This window comes from Porites lutea, chromosome 4 (assembly GCF_958299795.1).
Source record: "Porites lutea chromosome 4, jaPorLute2.1, whole genome shotgun sequence".
In the NCBI taxonomy this organism is placed as follows: Eukaryota; Metazoa; Cnidaria; class Anthozoa; order Scleractinia; family Poritidae; genus Porites; species Porites lutea.
In genome coordinates, this window is record NC_133204.1 from 21936695 (window position 1) to 21951220 (window position 14526).

General features: G+C 38.5%; 1 protein-coding gene across 1 annotated transcript; it reads left to right on the plus strand.

Annotated features, from left to right (window-relative positions):
* Positions 1 to 11878: 11878 nt before the first annotated feature.
* On the plus strand, positions 11879 to 13615 carry LOC140932895 (P2X purinoceptor 7-like). Its single transcript, XM_073382394.1, has 3 exons — positions 11879 to 12281; positions 12524 to 12778; positions 13000 to 13615. Exons 1-3 carry the CDS (start codon positions 12052 to 12054, stop codon positions 13163 to 13165), a joined length of 651 nt encoding a protein of 216 aa, XP_073238495.1. The 5' UTR covers positions 11879 to 12051; the 3' UTR covers positions 13166 to 13615.
* The last annotated feature ends 911 nt before the right edge of the window (positions 13616 to 14526 follow it).

Sequence of the window (14526 nt, forward strand, 5' to 3'; positions counted from 1 at the left end):
CCTCATGCGTTGGGCAATTAGTTAAAGTGAATAAGACTGGGGCGGTGATAAAAATGGTAGAATGGTCGGAACTGTTAAAAATCATTTTCAGTATAATACTGCAACCCCACAAATAAGTCCCTGAAATGCAATGAAGTTCAATGCTGACCAGGAAACATATCGTGAGGTATCAATGGAGTGAAAAGGCGGTATCACTTTTTTCAAAATCATGCATGGAAATTGAAAGTATCGTCGAATTTAGTACAATAAACGTGTTGCAATTTTCGCGTATCAGGGAGTTTTGCCACGATTTCAACATCGGTAATTTCATGAACCGTGGAATTCCAGTGGTGTTTGAGTCCCTGGTATTTCACGTACCGTGGAATTTCGGGAAAGTGAAAACACTCGCAACTTCACGTATCGTGGAATTTCATCGCATTCTACGGAATAGTATCTTCACGTGTCGTGAACGTTTGGAGTATAAATTAGGATAACACAATCCGTAGCGCGGAATTTTAGTGAAAATGAAAGGCAAAAATTGGAGCGTTCATCAACGGCACTCCATGATTCTCGGCAAATCTAGAAAAATAAGGACGTTTACAGGTCTTGACACGCCGCGTTTCAATGACGTGTCCGGATATCGGATATTCCATGCCGCGGAAAAAGTTCGATTCAGGAAAAATACGGGTCCTGATACTCAATGTATACGCTGCGTGTTCGGAACCCGATACCTCTCCATACTTCCGTTTTTCTCAAGAATACGGGGTTCGTATCGACTAATATCGGGACCATGACACAACTCATTTCACACAGTGACTGCTGGTATGCGGCCATAAATGAATCCCATGCTACTAACATGCTAAAAATCCGAGGCTCCAAACAGGTGAAACTGTGTCACGTTTCGAGCTAAATAGCTCGGTAAAAAAACTTTCCAGAGGAGAGAGATTGCTCGAGATTAAGAAGAATAATTAAGCAGTTTCATTTGGGGTCCGAAAATTGAGATTTAAGAGCTACAACCTCGAATATACTTTCTATTCAACCGGCTCTGCACGGTCAAATGCAGGTTTACACCTAAATAGGAAACGTGGAAACCCGGATATACGAAACACCGGTAATGCGGAAAACCCGATTACCTGGAAATCGGCAAATCTGAAAACAATCAAAAACCGAAGCCAATTCAAAAAATTAGAGACAGGTGCATTCGTTTAGGGCTTTTTTTGGGATCAATTTAGGTTTCTGAAAACTGCCCACCTATCGCTCCCCTAAGCCAACATTTTGCTCTAAGTGAGAACAAAGTGTTGATGTAAGCTTAGGAGAGGGGTAGGTGGGTAGTTTCCCAGAAACCTAAATTGATTCTTCTTTTCGACACTGAGACACGTAAAAGACGAAACCTGTCAAATGAGCAAATCGTAGCTATTTGATTTTCACTAAACTGAAACGCAGGCTTCATAAGAAACAGTAAATATCATTGACTTACAAACATGCTATGTGCGCTAAAATATCACACTTTTGACTTTTTTTTACTTCAGAGACGTTGGCTTTATATCAAAACTGAGTGTGGCGATATCTAGGAAACAGAGCCTGCTCGGTTGTCTTGGCTTATTAGTAAAAAGGCCCTAAAAAAAAAGCTTGTTAAGGGAGCATTAGTTGTTTCTTTGGGGGGCAAATGATGCTGATTTGGAAAAGAAATAAATTACGGTAGAAAAAGTATACAGATAAACCATTTAGTCCGCTTATGGGATCAGAGGCACCTTGCTATGGTGGTGGAGTCTGGTATTTTTCCATTGATTATTCACTTCATATCGTAATTTTTAACACTCCCAAATCCAACATTTTCCAATTTTTCCAAAATTTAAAACATCCCCCCTAATTTTTATACATTAAAAACATTCGAAGGATTATCCAAAAATTCTCGGAAAATTATTGAACCAAAGTCATTTTTTGATTGATGGAAATCTCGGTCAGATATTTAAGGAAAAGGGTGTAAATCAACGAAAAACAATGCTTTTAAACAGATTCATTCCGCGTGCATAAAATTCATTTCGGGTGCATAAGCAGAGTTTCAAGTAAAGCGCCATCAGCCCATGGATATGGCGCAATAATAGCGTTTGTTAATTTTTATAGCAGAGTTCTTAGCTGGTAACAGCTCTTAAAAAAGCTGCACATGGCGCACAGGGTTATCATTGTCATCATCATCATCATCATCATCATCATCATCATTATTATTATTATTATATTTCTTAATGTTATATAGTGCTTAAGAGTAAATGTCCGTAAAAATCGAGCAAAATCGAAATTTCGCGGCCACACTCAAACAATCATTTTCGCTCATATCTTGTCCATAGATAGGCATAAGTAAGTAACTAAACGTGGTGTACTTTGTTTTTCAACAGGCCGCTTGGATTTGGAGAAAATCGACAAAATCAATTTTCGTGGTCGGCGACTTAAAAACAACCAAAATTTGAGGCAAATTGAGGCGGTCTCAAAATTTCGCTCGCGAACACACAGGAAGAAAGCGGGGTAAAATATTCGCCGATAAATCAATTTATAAAGGGTTTCACTTCTGGTTTGGTGATGAATTCTTATCTTAACGATAATCTGGAAGATAAACAATGTTATTTCAGTTTGGATTCTTTTTCAACTAAACGAAATTTAAATTTAGGCTGAAAGTTGCGTTTTATATTTTAGGCATGTGCTACACCTTGGTTTTACCTGAAACTCAAGTCATGTGTTATTTAAACATTGTGCTAAAACATCTTTAAGAATTGGCCTGGGTAATTAAATTTGTACTTCACACGAACCTTCTGAAGTTGAATAAATTTTGCTTGAAATATGAGACTTTTCAAGAACGTTGGTTGGTTGTTGCTCGACAAGTCACGATGGCTGGGCTCTCCAAAAGAAACTTAACTCACAATCGCACTTGTATTAAAGACATTTGTACCGAAACGATAATTTGCGTTTTCCCGTTCTGGTTAACTGGCATTGCGCCTTGTAGCTCCTTGTTCCAAGCTGAACCGAAGATCCAAAAACTCGAGGAAACGTGGTGTGTGAAAATAACCTGAAACAGAACATTTCTTGGTATTGCTGGCCTTTCTTTTCCGCAGTCAAACTTTTACATCCATTGCCAATTAAAAATTCTAGGTCTCACAACAACTGCGATTTTGATGGTGAAACTTTCGGGCTGCCGACACCTCTTTGGTCACAAAAGTCTGGTCAAAAGTGTTGCGTGACAGGATTCACAGGCTTCCCAATCTAACCATTTGAGCGACGCCTTTTTTAATGTTCTTGCCAGAAGTAGCATATTATGCTACTAACAATCCAAATCATGTTTTTTTTCTTTCTTTCCTAAGTTTTCTTTAAGTGTGCTTCCATACAATACTAAATAATTCCAAAAATATCGTTTTTCACGTCAACCTCTCCCCGTTGCCTTGTATGTGCCTTAGATTGACTTCAGGCTTCAATCTCTAGCTATTTGTGTAGGTAATAGCATGATTTGTAGTGATATTTGGCATAAATACCACGAGTGATATTTCGAAATTGTTATACGAAATTTCACGAGCCGTTAGGCGAGTGAAATTTGAGACAATTTTGAAATATCACGAGTGGTATTTACGCCAAATATCACATACAAATTATGCTATTATTTGTTTATACTACTACCCACAAAAGGTTTGTAATTTTCACATGTAGGTATTTCAAATTAAGCTGAAATACCACTGCTCTAAGCCAATCAAATTGCAGTAATTTTTCATGTAGTAGTATAATGCCGCGTTATTTCCTTTCAGGCGGCTGTCTTTCCTCTCACATATGCAAGTTCCGTTGTTTTGGATAACAGTTTTTGTAAACATTCTGCAATTATCTTTCAGGATATATTTTTTTCTAATCTGAACATGGTTATTCGATCGTCAAACTCTTGTTTCTGTTTATATACAGAGGAATCCTGCCTTGCGACCACCCCGTTTATACGACCACCTCTTGCCTCAGCTCACCTCCTATAGTCTTTCCACCCAGACGTGAAAATCTCCGCGTCATTTTATTATTTTGAAGCCCTCTTCAATGCGACCACCTCGCTATTACGACCAGGATTTTATGGCCCAATGCTGGTCGCATCAATGGGGTTCCACTGTATTTTTTAATTTCAGTTTTCCACATTATAGAAAAAAAAAAGTACGTCAGCTGGACTATGGAAATTAGTGTAAAGGACTAAACTTTAGGCCCCGCTCATATGAAGAAAATTTGTCTCCAGCAGAAGGGTCACCAGCCTACCCGAGCTTTCCTGGAAGAGGCAAAATTTCACGCATTTCTTTACAAAACATAGCGAAACGTTTAAATTACAAAAAGTTGGCTCGGCTACAAGGGTGACCCACCTTGTCCAGTCACCCTTTTGTAATGGTAGGGTCAGCCTCCTAGCCGGGCCAAAGTTTCTCCGAAGGCACTTTACGCACTTTCCATTCAACAAAAATTCCTGTTTGAAATTTCGGAAAAACCACTTGCCCAGTGGAAGGTACATTCCAGTTGCACAGACCAAACCAAAGCCACCGCGGGTTTGGTTATCGTGCTTGTAAGCAGGATACAGATCAGTGGTCCTGGGGAAAATAATTTTATAAAATGAAAGGGGACATTTCGGTCCGACCGGCAAATCCGATCCGTATCGGTAAAGAGCTCACATAGCCAAGGCGCGGACAATTAGAGCATGCGCGAAGGCCGGTTGGGGTCAATGTTTTTTTTTCTCTCGGCTGGGAGGGTGACTCTCCTACACGAGACAGGTTTTCTCCGTATAAAGGGAATTAAAATTTTCGGATACGAAATTGTAATAGAGAAGGAATCAGAAAAAATTTCAAACTTCTCGAAAAAAATAGTATTGAAGCCCTCGTAATAATTATATGGCGCCGCAAAGAACTTAGTAATTTAGATAACCTAAAAGGGTTTTTCATTGTCCGTATTTAGGAGGAAACTGTCGTTGGGTGCCCCTGTCAACTATCGCCTAACGCTTCCACTACTTTCCTTACCCACATAGTTTTTTTAATTCAGTTTTACTCGCGGTCATTTTGCCATTTTCTGAGTGTGCGCTTTGGTACCGGCCTTGAGACTGAGACTTGGTGGCTCGTCAGAAATTCATGGTCAGAACTGTTGAAAAGAAAGTCTCCGACCATAACTTTCTCTGGCAGTCATCACTGAAACGGATATTGAGTGGCGTGGTTGCTAATGAACGTTTTTTAATGCTGGTTAGCCTGTGCAAGCATTTGAAAAGGGGGAGACAGGGTTTAGAGCGAATTGCTTTCCTAACATCCTTGACCAAGAGTTACAGCGTAACCCTTTCGACGGATTCTTCTATCCTCTCAACGACCTTTCCATTGGAGTCTTACTAGGTAGTACCCAAGTAAGATTCAGAGCCACCCTTCCCCAAAATATGCTTATGAAATAACATGATTTTTTTTATTGTGATTCTTCACTCAAAACAAAACACGCCTCCGAGATCATTTATCGAGGTTGTCCAAAGTTTAAAACCTACTCAGTGTTCGTGTGTACTGACAGGGTGTATGATTTTGATGTTTTCCAAATTCCTTAATAGTCAATGCTTTTATCACACGCGCAGGTGTCCGAAAAACTGACCATCACTTTACACTTTTAAATCAAGTACTGGTGGCAGCCAGACTATGCAGCCTTTCAGTTGTTGTATAATTCAACAAATAACTTTGAAAACATCAAAGAAATGTATAATCAATTTTGTTTTAGACGGCTCATTCTTAAGTTCGAAGGATGGTGTTCGTTGTCACGCAACACCACTCATTGTCTTCTCACACTTCCTCGCTGTATGTTGTAACTGATTCTATAAACTGGTAAGAACATCTTACAAATCGCCGAAAAGGTCTTTAAAACATATTTTTCTCGTGATACATTTTGTTCAACCACCTTAAGAATTTAGATCATAACGCTCATTCGGTTTGAGTGAAATTTTAATAACCTGGCCCATCTCCAATGACCTCTCGTTAGAGGTCAAATTACAAAATGCCTTAGCACCAGCAGAATTTTGGAGCTTGAGAGTAGAAAAAGTGAGAAAAGGGCCCAAACTATAAAGGTGAGTTAATTTCTATTGTATGTTAGCAAATTAATTATCGTATTATAGAAGTACACCAGGTTTCTTCTCAGGAAACGCCTATGATACCTTTCGGCAACAGCAAGGCGTTGGTGAAGTCACCGACCACGAATATTGATTTTGTCGATTTTCTCCAAATCCAAGCGGCCTTTTGAAAAACAAACTACACCACGTTTAGTTACTTACTAATAAGTATGTATGGACAAGATATGAGCGAAATTTAATTTTTGACCGTGGCCGCCGGTTGCTCGATATTTAGAGACATTCGCTCTTAATTTTTACTTCAAATATTTCTGTAAATTAGGTACATATTTTTTCTAAAATTCAATAAAATTACTATATTTTTTAAAAAATTATTGTTATTATTATTATTATTGCTCGATATTTACAGACATTCGCTCTTAAAAGTTATGAGCATTTATATCATCGCATATGCGAGCTAATGCAACAAGTGCGTCTTTCAAGAGATGCTAATGACTTCAGAAGTAAATTGCACGACTGTAGCTTTTTAGAACGCGTCTTATAGTGCACGATTGTAGCCTTTAACAGTTTTAGAACGAGTATTATAGTTTTCCTAGTCACGTTTTTAGTATGTGGCTTTTTAGTCGGTTTTAGCTTTTTATATTCTATGTTTTTATTACCAAGTTTTTTATATGTATATATTTATTGAGTTGTTTTTAAAATTGCATAATATTATATAGCTGTAGTTATTAGCGGAGCTCTGGCGCGCGAAGCGCGCCTGAGGAGCACCATGGGTAAGTAAATCTACCCATCCCAGAAAATTTGGTAATCACGTGACCGTACATCGCCCGCCCGCCCGCCCACCCGTCCGTTCGCACCACAGGGAAACCAATGTTCAATCTCACACTTTCTAGCTAGTCTGGGAGCACAGGAAGACCGATATTGCACACATATTGCACATCAATGTTGTGATCAATTGACAGCTGTCAAAACAGGGTATCCGCTGACCAGTATCACCTGACCGTATTGCGGGCTCAGGTGTCGACCCATCGAGGTCGAGTATCTTTTTAAAGTTATCCACTGACAAGTTACTAGTTTTCAAATGATTGCAGGCTCAAGTTTCATTTTTTTTAATTCATATGAAATATGTTGTGTTTTATATGTGCCGCACAATTAAAATTTTGATTTCAAACTGACCTCGGAAGGTAAAATTTAGCCAGTTTTTACAGGCAGCGAAGACATGCCGGTTGCTTTTGACTTTTCTCACCAAGGTCACGCGTTGGTCACGATCTACATCCAATTTTTATACTCTGATTGGTCAAAATTTGACAGGTGAGTTCATGAGGAAAATTTATGCAGCATCTTAACTCTTGTTACTTTGACAGCTGAAGCTGACAGAGTTTTGTGTCAACTTGTGAGGTTTTTAACTGTCTTTTTCCATTGGATGTACAAAATGAAATTCAGCTGCTATCAAGAGTCTTCTGTTATTCATGGCCAGTTCGTTTATTGGGTTTTTGGTTCAGAAATACATCGCTTTGGCAAAGTCGGAAATCCGATTTCGGATGGCATCGTTTTCGTTTTTCACCTTGTTTGATGCGGAAGACGGTTGAAAAGTCTGAAGCGATTCTGGCCTTACTTGATAGTTTTCATTGCATCTCGAATGGTAAGCCTGAGTAATTATTGTATTTGATGTTTGTTTTTTATACATAATTTAATGAAGTCGAGCGTAGTTTATGTGGCTATTTGGTTTATGCACGTTTGTAAGATTTAAAATGAGATAATGATCTGACCGAGTATCACGTTTGATTATAAGCTTATAGAACTTTAAAAAGCCTTTAGACTTTATCTCACCGCAAATAGAAAGGAGAAGTTCCAAAGAATATTTACATGTAGTTATAATTCTGGCTGTAAAAGAAAGCTTTGAGCGATTTTCTTGCCTCGAGTTCATCTTTGAAAAAGCAAACACCGGGAAGCCGGCTTAAAAAATAAACAAGGATTTTCAGAGACACTTTAATACTTGTCTTTGTGAATGAAAATTGATGTCTCTGTATATGTTTCACCGAATTATTTTCTTTTTATTGATTGTTAGTAGTTTCTTTTGAAATTTTAATGGCTGTGCCGTTTGTTTTTAGTCGCTCATGAACATCGCTTGCAGGAGTAGTCAAAATGCCGCGCGTCAGTACTAAACGCTTTTGAAGATTACACCTCGTTGTAAAACCATTAAATAAAAAATAAACATAATAGATTCTTTATTATATTGAAGCGTATAACTCTTTTAATCTTAATTTAACTGAGTCGACTTTGGCGCTTGTCAAAAGTGAGAACCGGCTCGCCGTATAGATGCATGCTTCGATCGTCCTGAATGTTGAATGAGTGCAATTTGCAAAATTGTGAAATACTGCATTCTGTCCGGGGTCTGTATAATAAAAACAGCGCCTCATAGTACTGACTTCACCTCAGATGTGATGTATAAAAAGTATAAAAGGTTGGTTTACACGTCCCCATGACTTATTGGCAAGATTTTGTAAGGTAAACTTGTCGAACGCAAAATATTTGGCCTGATTTGTTTTCCAGGCCTAATCTACTGTGATCAAGAGCCAGTATGGCTCGTGATCGAAGATGATTACTATTTTTTGGGTGTACATATAAGGCTATCAACTCGATGTAAGATTTAGTACACTCTTAGATGGACTAGTGTTTGCAAATTATTTTTCTCTTAAATCGCTTAGCCTTTCCCTCAAAAGTCACATGAATGTGCTCTAAAGTTAACTGATTTGTGGAATACAAGTTTATTGTTTGATTTAAATTATAAATTCGAGTTAATAGGAGCTTCGCTTTTAGCCCTGGCTAAATCTATATATTATAGATTTTATTTATACACGTTCGTATTTTGAACGAGTTTTTTAGCTCTTTGACGTAACGTGTTAAAATAAATGATTGATTGATTGATTTTAAATTTAGCGTTAGCGGGTCTATTTCAAGCAGATTTTGTCAAAAGTACGGCTTACATAATTCATTCCTTACTCTGACTCACAACTTGAGCCGTATTACAATCCCTGAGATGCCAGAATCCACAAAATTCCAGCAAATGTGCTTTTGAAACTGCTGGTGAGACCATGTCACGTTTCGAGCTAAATAGCAAGGTTAAACAAATTCCAGAGGTGAGAGTTTGCTCGAGAATTAGGAAACAACTAAGCAGTTTCATTTCGGGTCAGAAAATTGAGATTTAAGAGCTACAACCTCGAAAAAAAATCCTATTCAACTGGCTCTGCACGGTCAAATGCAGGTTGACACCTAAACCGGATACGTGAAACCCAGATATTCGGCAAACCGGAATTGAGGAAATCCGGATCATCCGGAAATCCGCAAATCTGAAATTGATTAGAAACTGAAGCCAATTCAAAAAATTAGAACACAGGTGCATTCGTTTAGGGCTTCTTTTCGGATCAATTTAGACTTCTTGGAAACTGCCCATCTACCCCTCTCCTAAGCCATCATTTTGCCTTAAGCGAAGACAAAGTGTTTATGTAGGCCTAGGAGAGGGGTAGGTGGACAGTTTCCCAGAAACCTAAATTGATCCTTCCTTTCGACGCTGAGACACGTAAAAGATAAAACCTTCCAAATAAGCAAACCGTAGCTGTTTGATTTTCACTAAACTGAAACGCAGTTCCACGATCGATTGCATTTGGCAGATAGGTTTCATAAGAAACAGTAAATACTAGTGTATCTTAAAGATAGTAATGCTGCAACACATTCTGTTGATACTGGCATTAGTTAGGCAGCGAGATTTAAAAGAATCGAAAATGACTTTGAATGTCCTATTTACATGTTGGAAAGTAATAATTACTATCAATCTATAGAAAGAACTCGTGGGAACGTAGTTTAGAAAATGATCAAGTGGTTATCAACTCTGGTTTTCCCACAGTAAATTGTAGGAAATGATGGAAATTCAGATTGTTTATCCATATATTTAACCTTCTGTGTACTATCTTTTCTCTGGAAACACGATACTTTTCTTGCTGTTAATTGTACTTTATTAAATCACAGTTATTTAGGTATATATTTATAGAAAACAAAAACCCAAAAGGCGGAAAAAAAAAAAGAAAGAAGGAAAAAAGAGTTGAGTAAGACTCGAATTCGGCACCTTCGGCTCGCCGCGACTACACCTAACCACTACACCACAGAGGCCGATTACGTAACCTTGGGGAAAAGTCTTTAAATTAACGCCTTTTCCATGAAAATTTCCCGGCAAGATGATCGCCAGCCGCATTTACCGAGCTATTAACAGTAAAAAAACCGTGAAAACGCATATTCCATGGCAGTGAATGACAGAAAGAACATAATTATACTTTTCAAAACGCCGATAACTTCCTCGTCTCGATTTCCGCTCTTATTTTGAAGCTAATGGTCAAAATCACATTCATTTTCGGCTCATGCAGGTTCTTAAGAATAACATAGCATGACATTTTTTCACTTTCACATCACCTTCTAGCAAGCTGGAATTTGTATATCCCCCATGTTGCGGAGTGGAAGAGCAAATGCTCATCTTCTTATCACGTTTAACGCCTAGACGAGTCAAAGGCTCATGAATTGAAATCCAATCCCCCAGTTAACCATCGTACTCATCTGAAAGATTCCTATGTGTCTTAAATTTGGTAAGACCTCTAACCGTGCTGTAAAAAACTTGCCACAAAGAAAACGGCGAACGATGCACGCTCTCACCCACCGACCTTCCTCGTGTTTTTATTTGAGTTGTTCGTCGCGCAATGCATTCTGGTAAAAGGGAGTGCAGTGCACTCTGGTTAAATGCAATGCATTCTGGAAAAAGTGATGAATTTGAGAATTCGTCCCACCTTATATATTTCCCTTAAATCCTGATTATGTTGCTGCATGCTCTCTACGGTCGCACCGCAGCAATCATTAACCGGTTGCAAACATGCTATGTGCGCTATATATCGACACTGATCATGAGTGTAGCGAGATCTAGGAAACCGAGCCAGCTTAGTTGTCTGGGGTGATCAGTGTAGAGGCCCTTGAAAGTTGCTTGTTAAGAGCGGATAAATGGTCCCTGGAGGCGAGTGCGTTTATAAGAAATCAATCATTACTTAGAGGGGGGAGGGGAAGGCTTGAGTAAATGGAGGAAAGCCTTCTTCAAATTTTACTGATCCTCTTCCAGATCCTTATCCTGTCCCTTTGTCTATTTTTGCAACAAGAACTAGATTGTCCTCCTCCCAAACTTTACCTTATTCATTACTGGCACTAACCCACAAATTGAGCCATATTTCAATCTCTGAGATGCCAGATTCCATAAAATTCTGGTAAATGCGCGTAAGAAACTGCTGGTGTGCGGTTTTATTTGAATCGCATGCTATCAATCCGAAGCTCACACAAGTGAAACTATGACACGTTTCGAGATAAATAGCTCGGTTAAAAATAAAATACAACAGCTGTCCAAAGGTTGGAGTTTGTTCCAGAATCAAAACATCAACTTAGCAGTTTTTATTTTGGGTCAGAAAACCCAAATTTATGGACAAATGTAGGAATAATTTTCCAACCATTTTTCGGTGATTTGTAGCTATTCCTAAAACAAAGTGTCTTAGCTCCTTTCTTGGCCATGTTGCGTCAGGTTTTGGTCTACAAAAGGGCTGCCCTTAGGACTTGCAACTAGTGTTATCACTGAGTGTAAACATTGGTCTTAAAGTGCTACTACGACGAAAATTTTTGTATTTGTTTCCGAGTTTTTTTGACATAAATCTTTTGTATATGTTCAAAATTATACAAATAGCGAAAAATTGGAACGATACTTGCGTACGGGGGCTGGAAATTTCCCACTGAAAAGTGCATAAATACCGTCCGCCATTACAAAGTTCGCAAAACAATAGCCCGCGAGATCTCCGCAAAGCGGTCGTGCGTTTGACCAAGTGATTTATGCACTGTGACGTAGAAACATCAACCAAAAGATTCGCATTTGGGAAAAGTTTGTGAGTTTAGAGCCTTTTAATAAGACGTTTAAGATGTCATCTCCGTCGGATTCCTCTTCCTGCACATCTGAAAGTGATCTAGAAAGTTTTACAGTTGACGAAGTGATTGGGGAATTGTCTGAATTTGCGCCATACGACGACAGTTGCGAACCCCTGGCTACCGAGGAAGAAGCCGCGGACTACAACGAAAGAGTTCATCGCGAAGAAGAAGAGGAACAACAGTTTCAACGAAGATATTCGGGAGAGGTGCCAGCGAATGAATGGTATGGTATTATCATGGAATGTAGATTCATATTTTTATTTTCCAATTTCAACATACCCGTCGTTAAATCGTGCGCGTGACGAACGCGACTATGTGTTTTGTTTAAGTTTACAATTTCGTTGCTATGTGATAAGCTGTAGTCCTGATTTTATGCGATAGTTTTATTGAAGAGGTCAGACAATTAATAATTTTATACAGACGTATTTTTCTTGTGTTTGAAGAATTTTTCACATTATTTTGCAGGTGTTCGTGCTCGAACTGCTCTGTCAGCCTTGTTACAAAAGCGCAGGAGTGCATTTGCTGCAAAGAGATCGATCGCTGCGAAGAGGTCATGGAAGAAGCCATTGCAGACCGGACCGTATGCATAACCCTCCATCCAGGGTTTGAAAGCGTCTGCTTAAACCGCCACGTATTAGAAGTGGCTGCACTGGGCCTAAAAACGCGAGCTGGAAAGTCGTACACAACTGTTCGTGGGCAAAGCAACAAAAGTGATGATGAGTAAGTTGGGGTATTGTTGACTTTGTATCGGAACGATCCAACCTTACATAGCATTGAATAATTGATACATCTAAGCTTATCGCTGTGGACTGATCTCATAGAATCACATTTTTTATTTTCTAAATGGCTTTATTTCCCCAACTGCTTATTTTTAAAAGGAGTATTTATTTATCTCCATCCATCCCTCCTTGAATTAACAGTGATCTCATTTCTCTAACTAGATTCCTGAGGTCTGTGGCCTATCGCCAATTTACAAGACTACTGTGGAGTTATGTTGGTAGTTCCAGGCGATACCCCTTGCCCTATTGTGCCTACAATAAAATCAGGAAACAATTTCCGAGTCAAAATGGCCATTATCGTGGATTCGAAGATGAAGAAAATGAATAATAAATGCACTGTTTGTTCTTGAAGAGTGTCATGTATGCCATTGGGGCCAAGAAGGACCTACAGTAGTTGCGTGAATAATTGTCTGTAAGCACTTAATTTTATGGGCCAAACTTCAGAATTCTCAGCCACTTACTCGCCTTTTGTTGAATGACAAACTTGCCCACTGTGTGAAGCCCTGTTCTTCTAGCGTTCAGTTAACTCAAGTTTAGTGGCTGGGAATTCTGATGTTGCTCCAATTTTCATGTACACAAGTAATAAAAATTAAATCGAATTCAGCCTGAATTTAATTACAGTTTTAATGTACCGTTTCTTTCTTTTCACTCGGCTCACAGAGCACTGCAAAACTTAATAGCAGGTTAGCTGCTGGAAACTTTCCTAGCAGGTCTGGTTTACTCTTCCAGACTTTTGTCTGGCTACAGTTTCTGCAGAAACTTTCTACGGTTAACAAGATACCTGCACAAGCGGCAGAACTGAAACAAAAGAAGAAGTTTGGAAAGGAAAACAATTCCCTTCGGTTCCTCTCGAATGTTTTTTCCTTGTAGATCCAACCTGTAAAAAATGATTGAAAGGAAATACTCATTTAATCATAGCATCTGAAATAATAAAATAACAATAAAAAAAATGATTATCATTTTTATTGTTTTTCTCAGGGTGTTGCCAGTTTTTCAACTTGTTGTAAACCTGGCTAATTGTGGGTTGGGATTTTATTCTCACATACATCCTGAAAAATGCTTTTTTATAATAATTCTGTTGATTGCACACATGACAACTTTGAACCCTTAAGCTATCTAGCCCACCCCAACGATGCATAATTTATTACAAGTGGTTGAGTGGACAAACCAAACATTTTTAGGCCTGGGACTTCCAGTCTATGGGCTGGCTATGCCTCTTCTTTTTTTTTTTTTTTTTGCAATTCTTATCTGAGTAAATTAAAAAACAAATTTCATGTACTCTTGTTTCTAAATAGATCCCCTCATATTGGAAGTTAGTTTTAGGCCTAAATCACTTCCCAGAGGATACTTAGAGCTAAGATGTTAAAATGCAGTAAATTTTGCATCTTTGTACCTTGGGTTCTGATGAGTCTTCACCGAGTCATCATCTTCCTTTAGTTTTTTATATGCATCTTCGATTTCTTCAGGACTCCATGTAGGGTCTTCATCACACTCAAACTCCTCATACGCGTCGTCCTGCATTTCCTGTTCATCTTCTGATTCATACTCTAGCCCTAACTCTGTCTCATTTGTTACTGGCCATGGATCAGTTTGAATGGCTTAAACAAATAGAATTAAAAAAATTCTATCACCATTAAAATTTTAATTATTATTAAATAATCAAATATTGATAAAATATAATAAAAATAT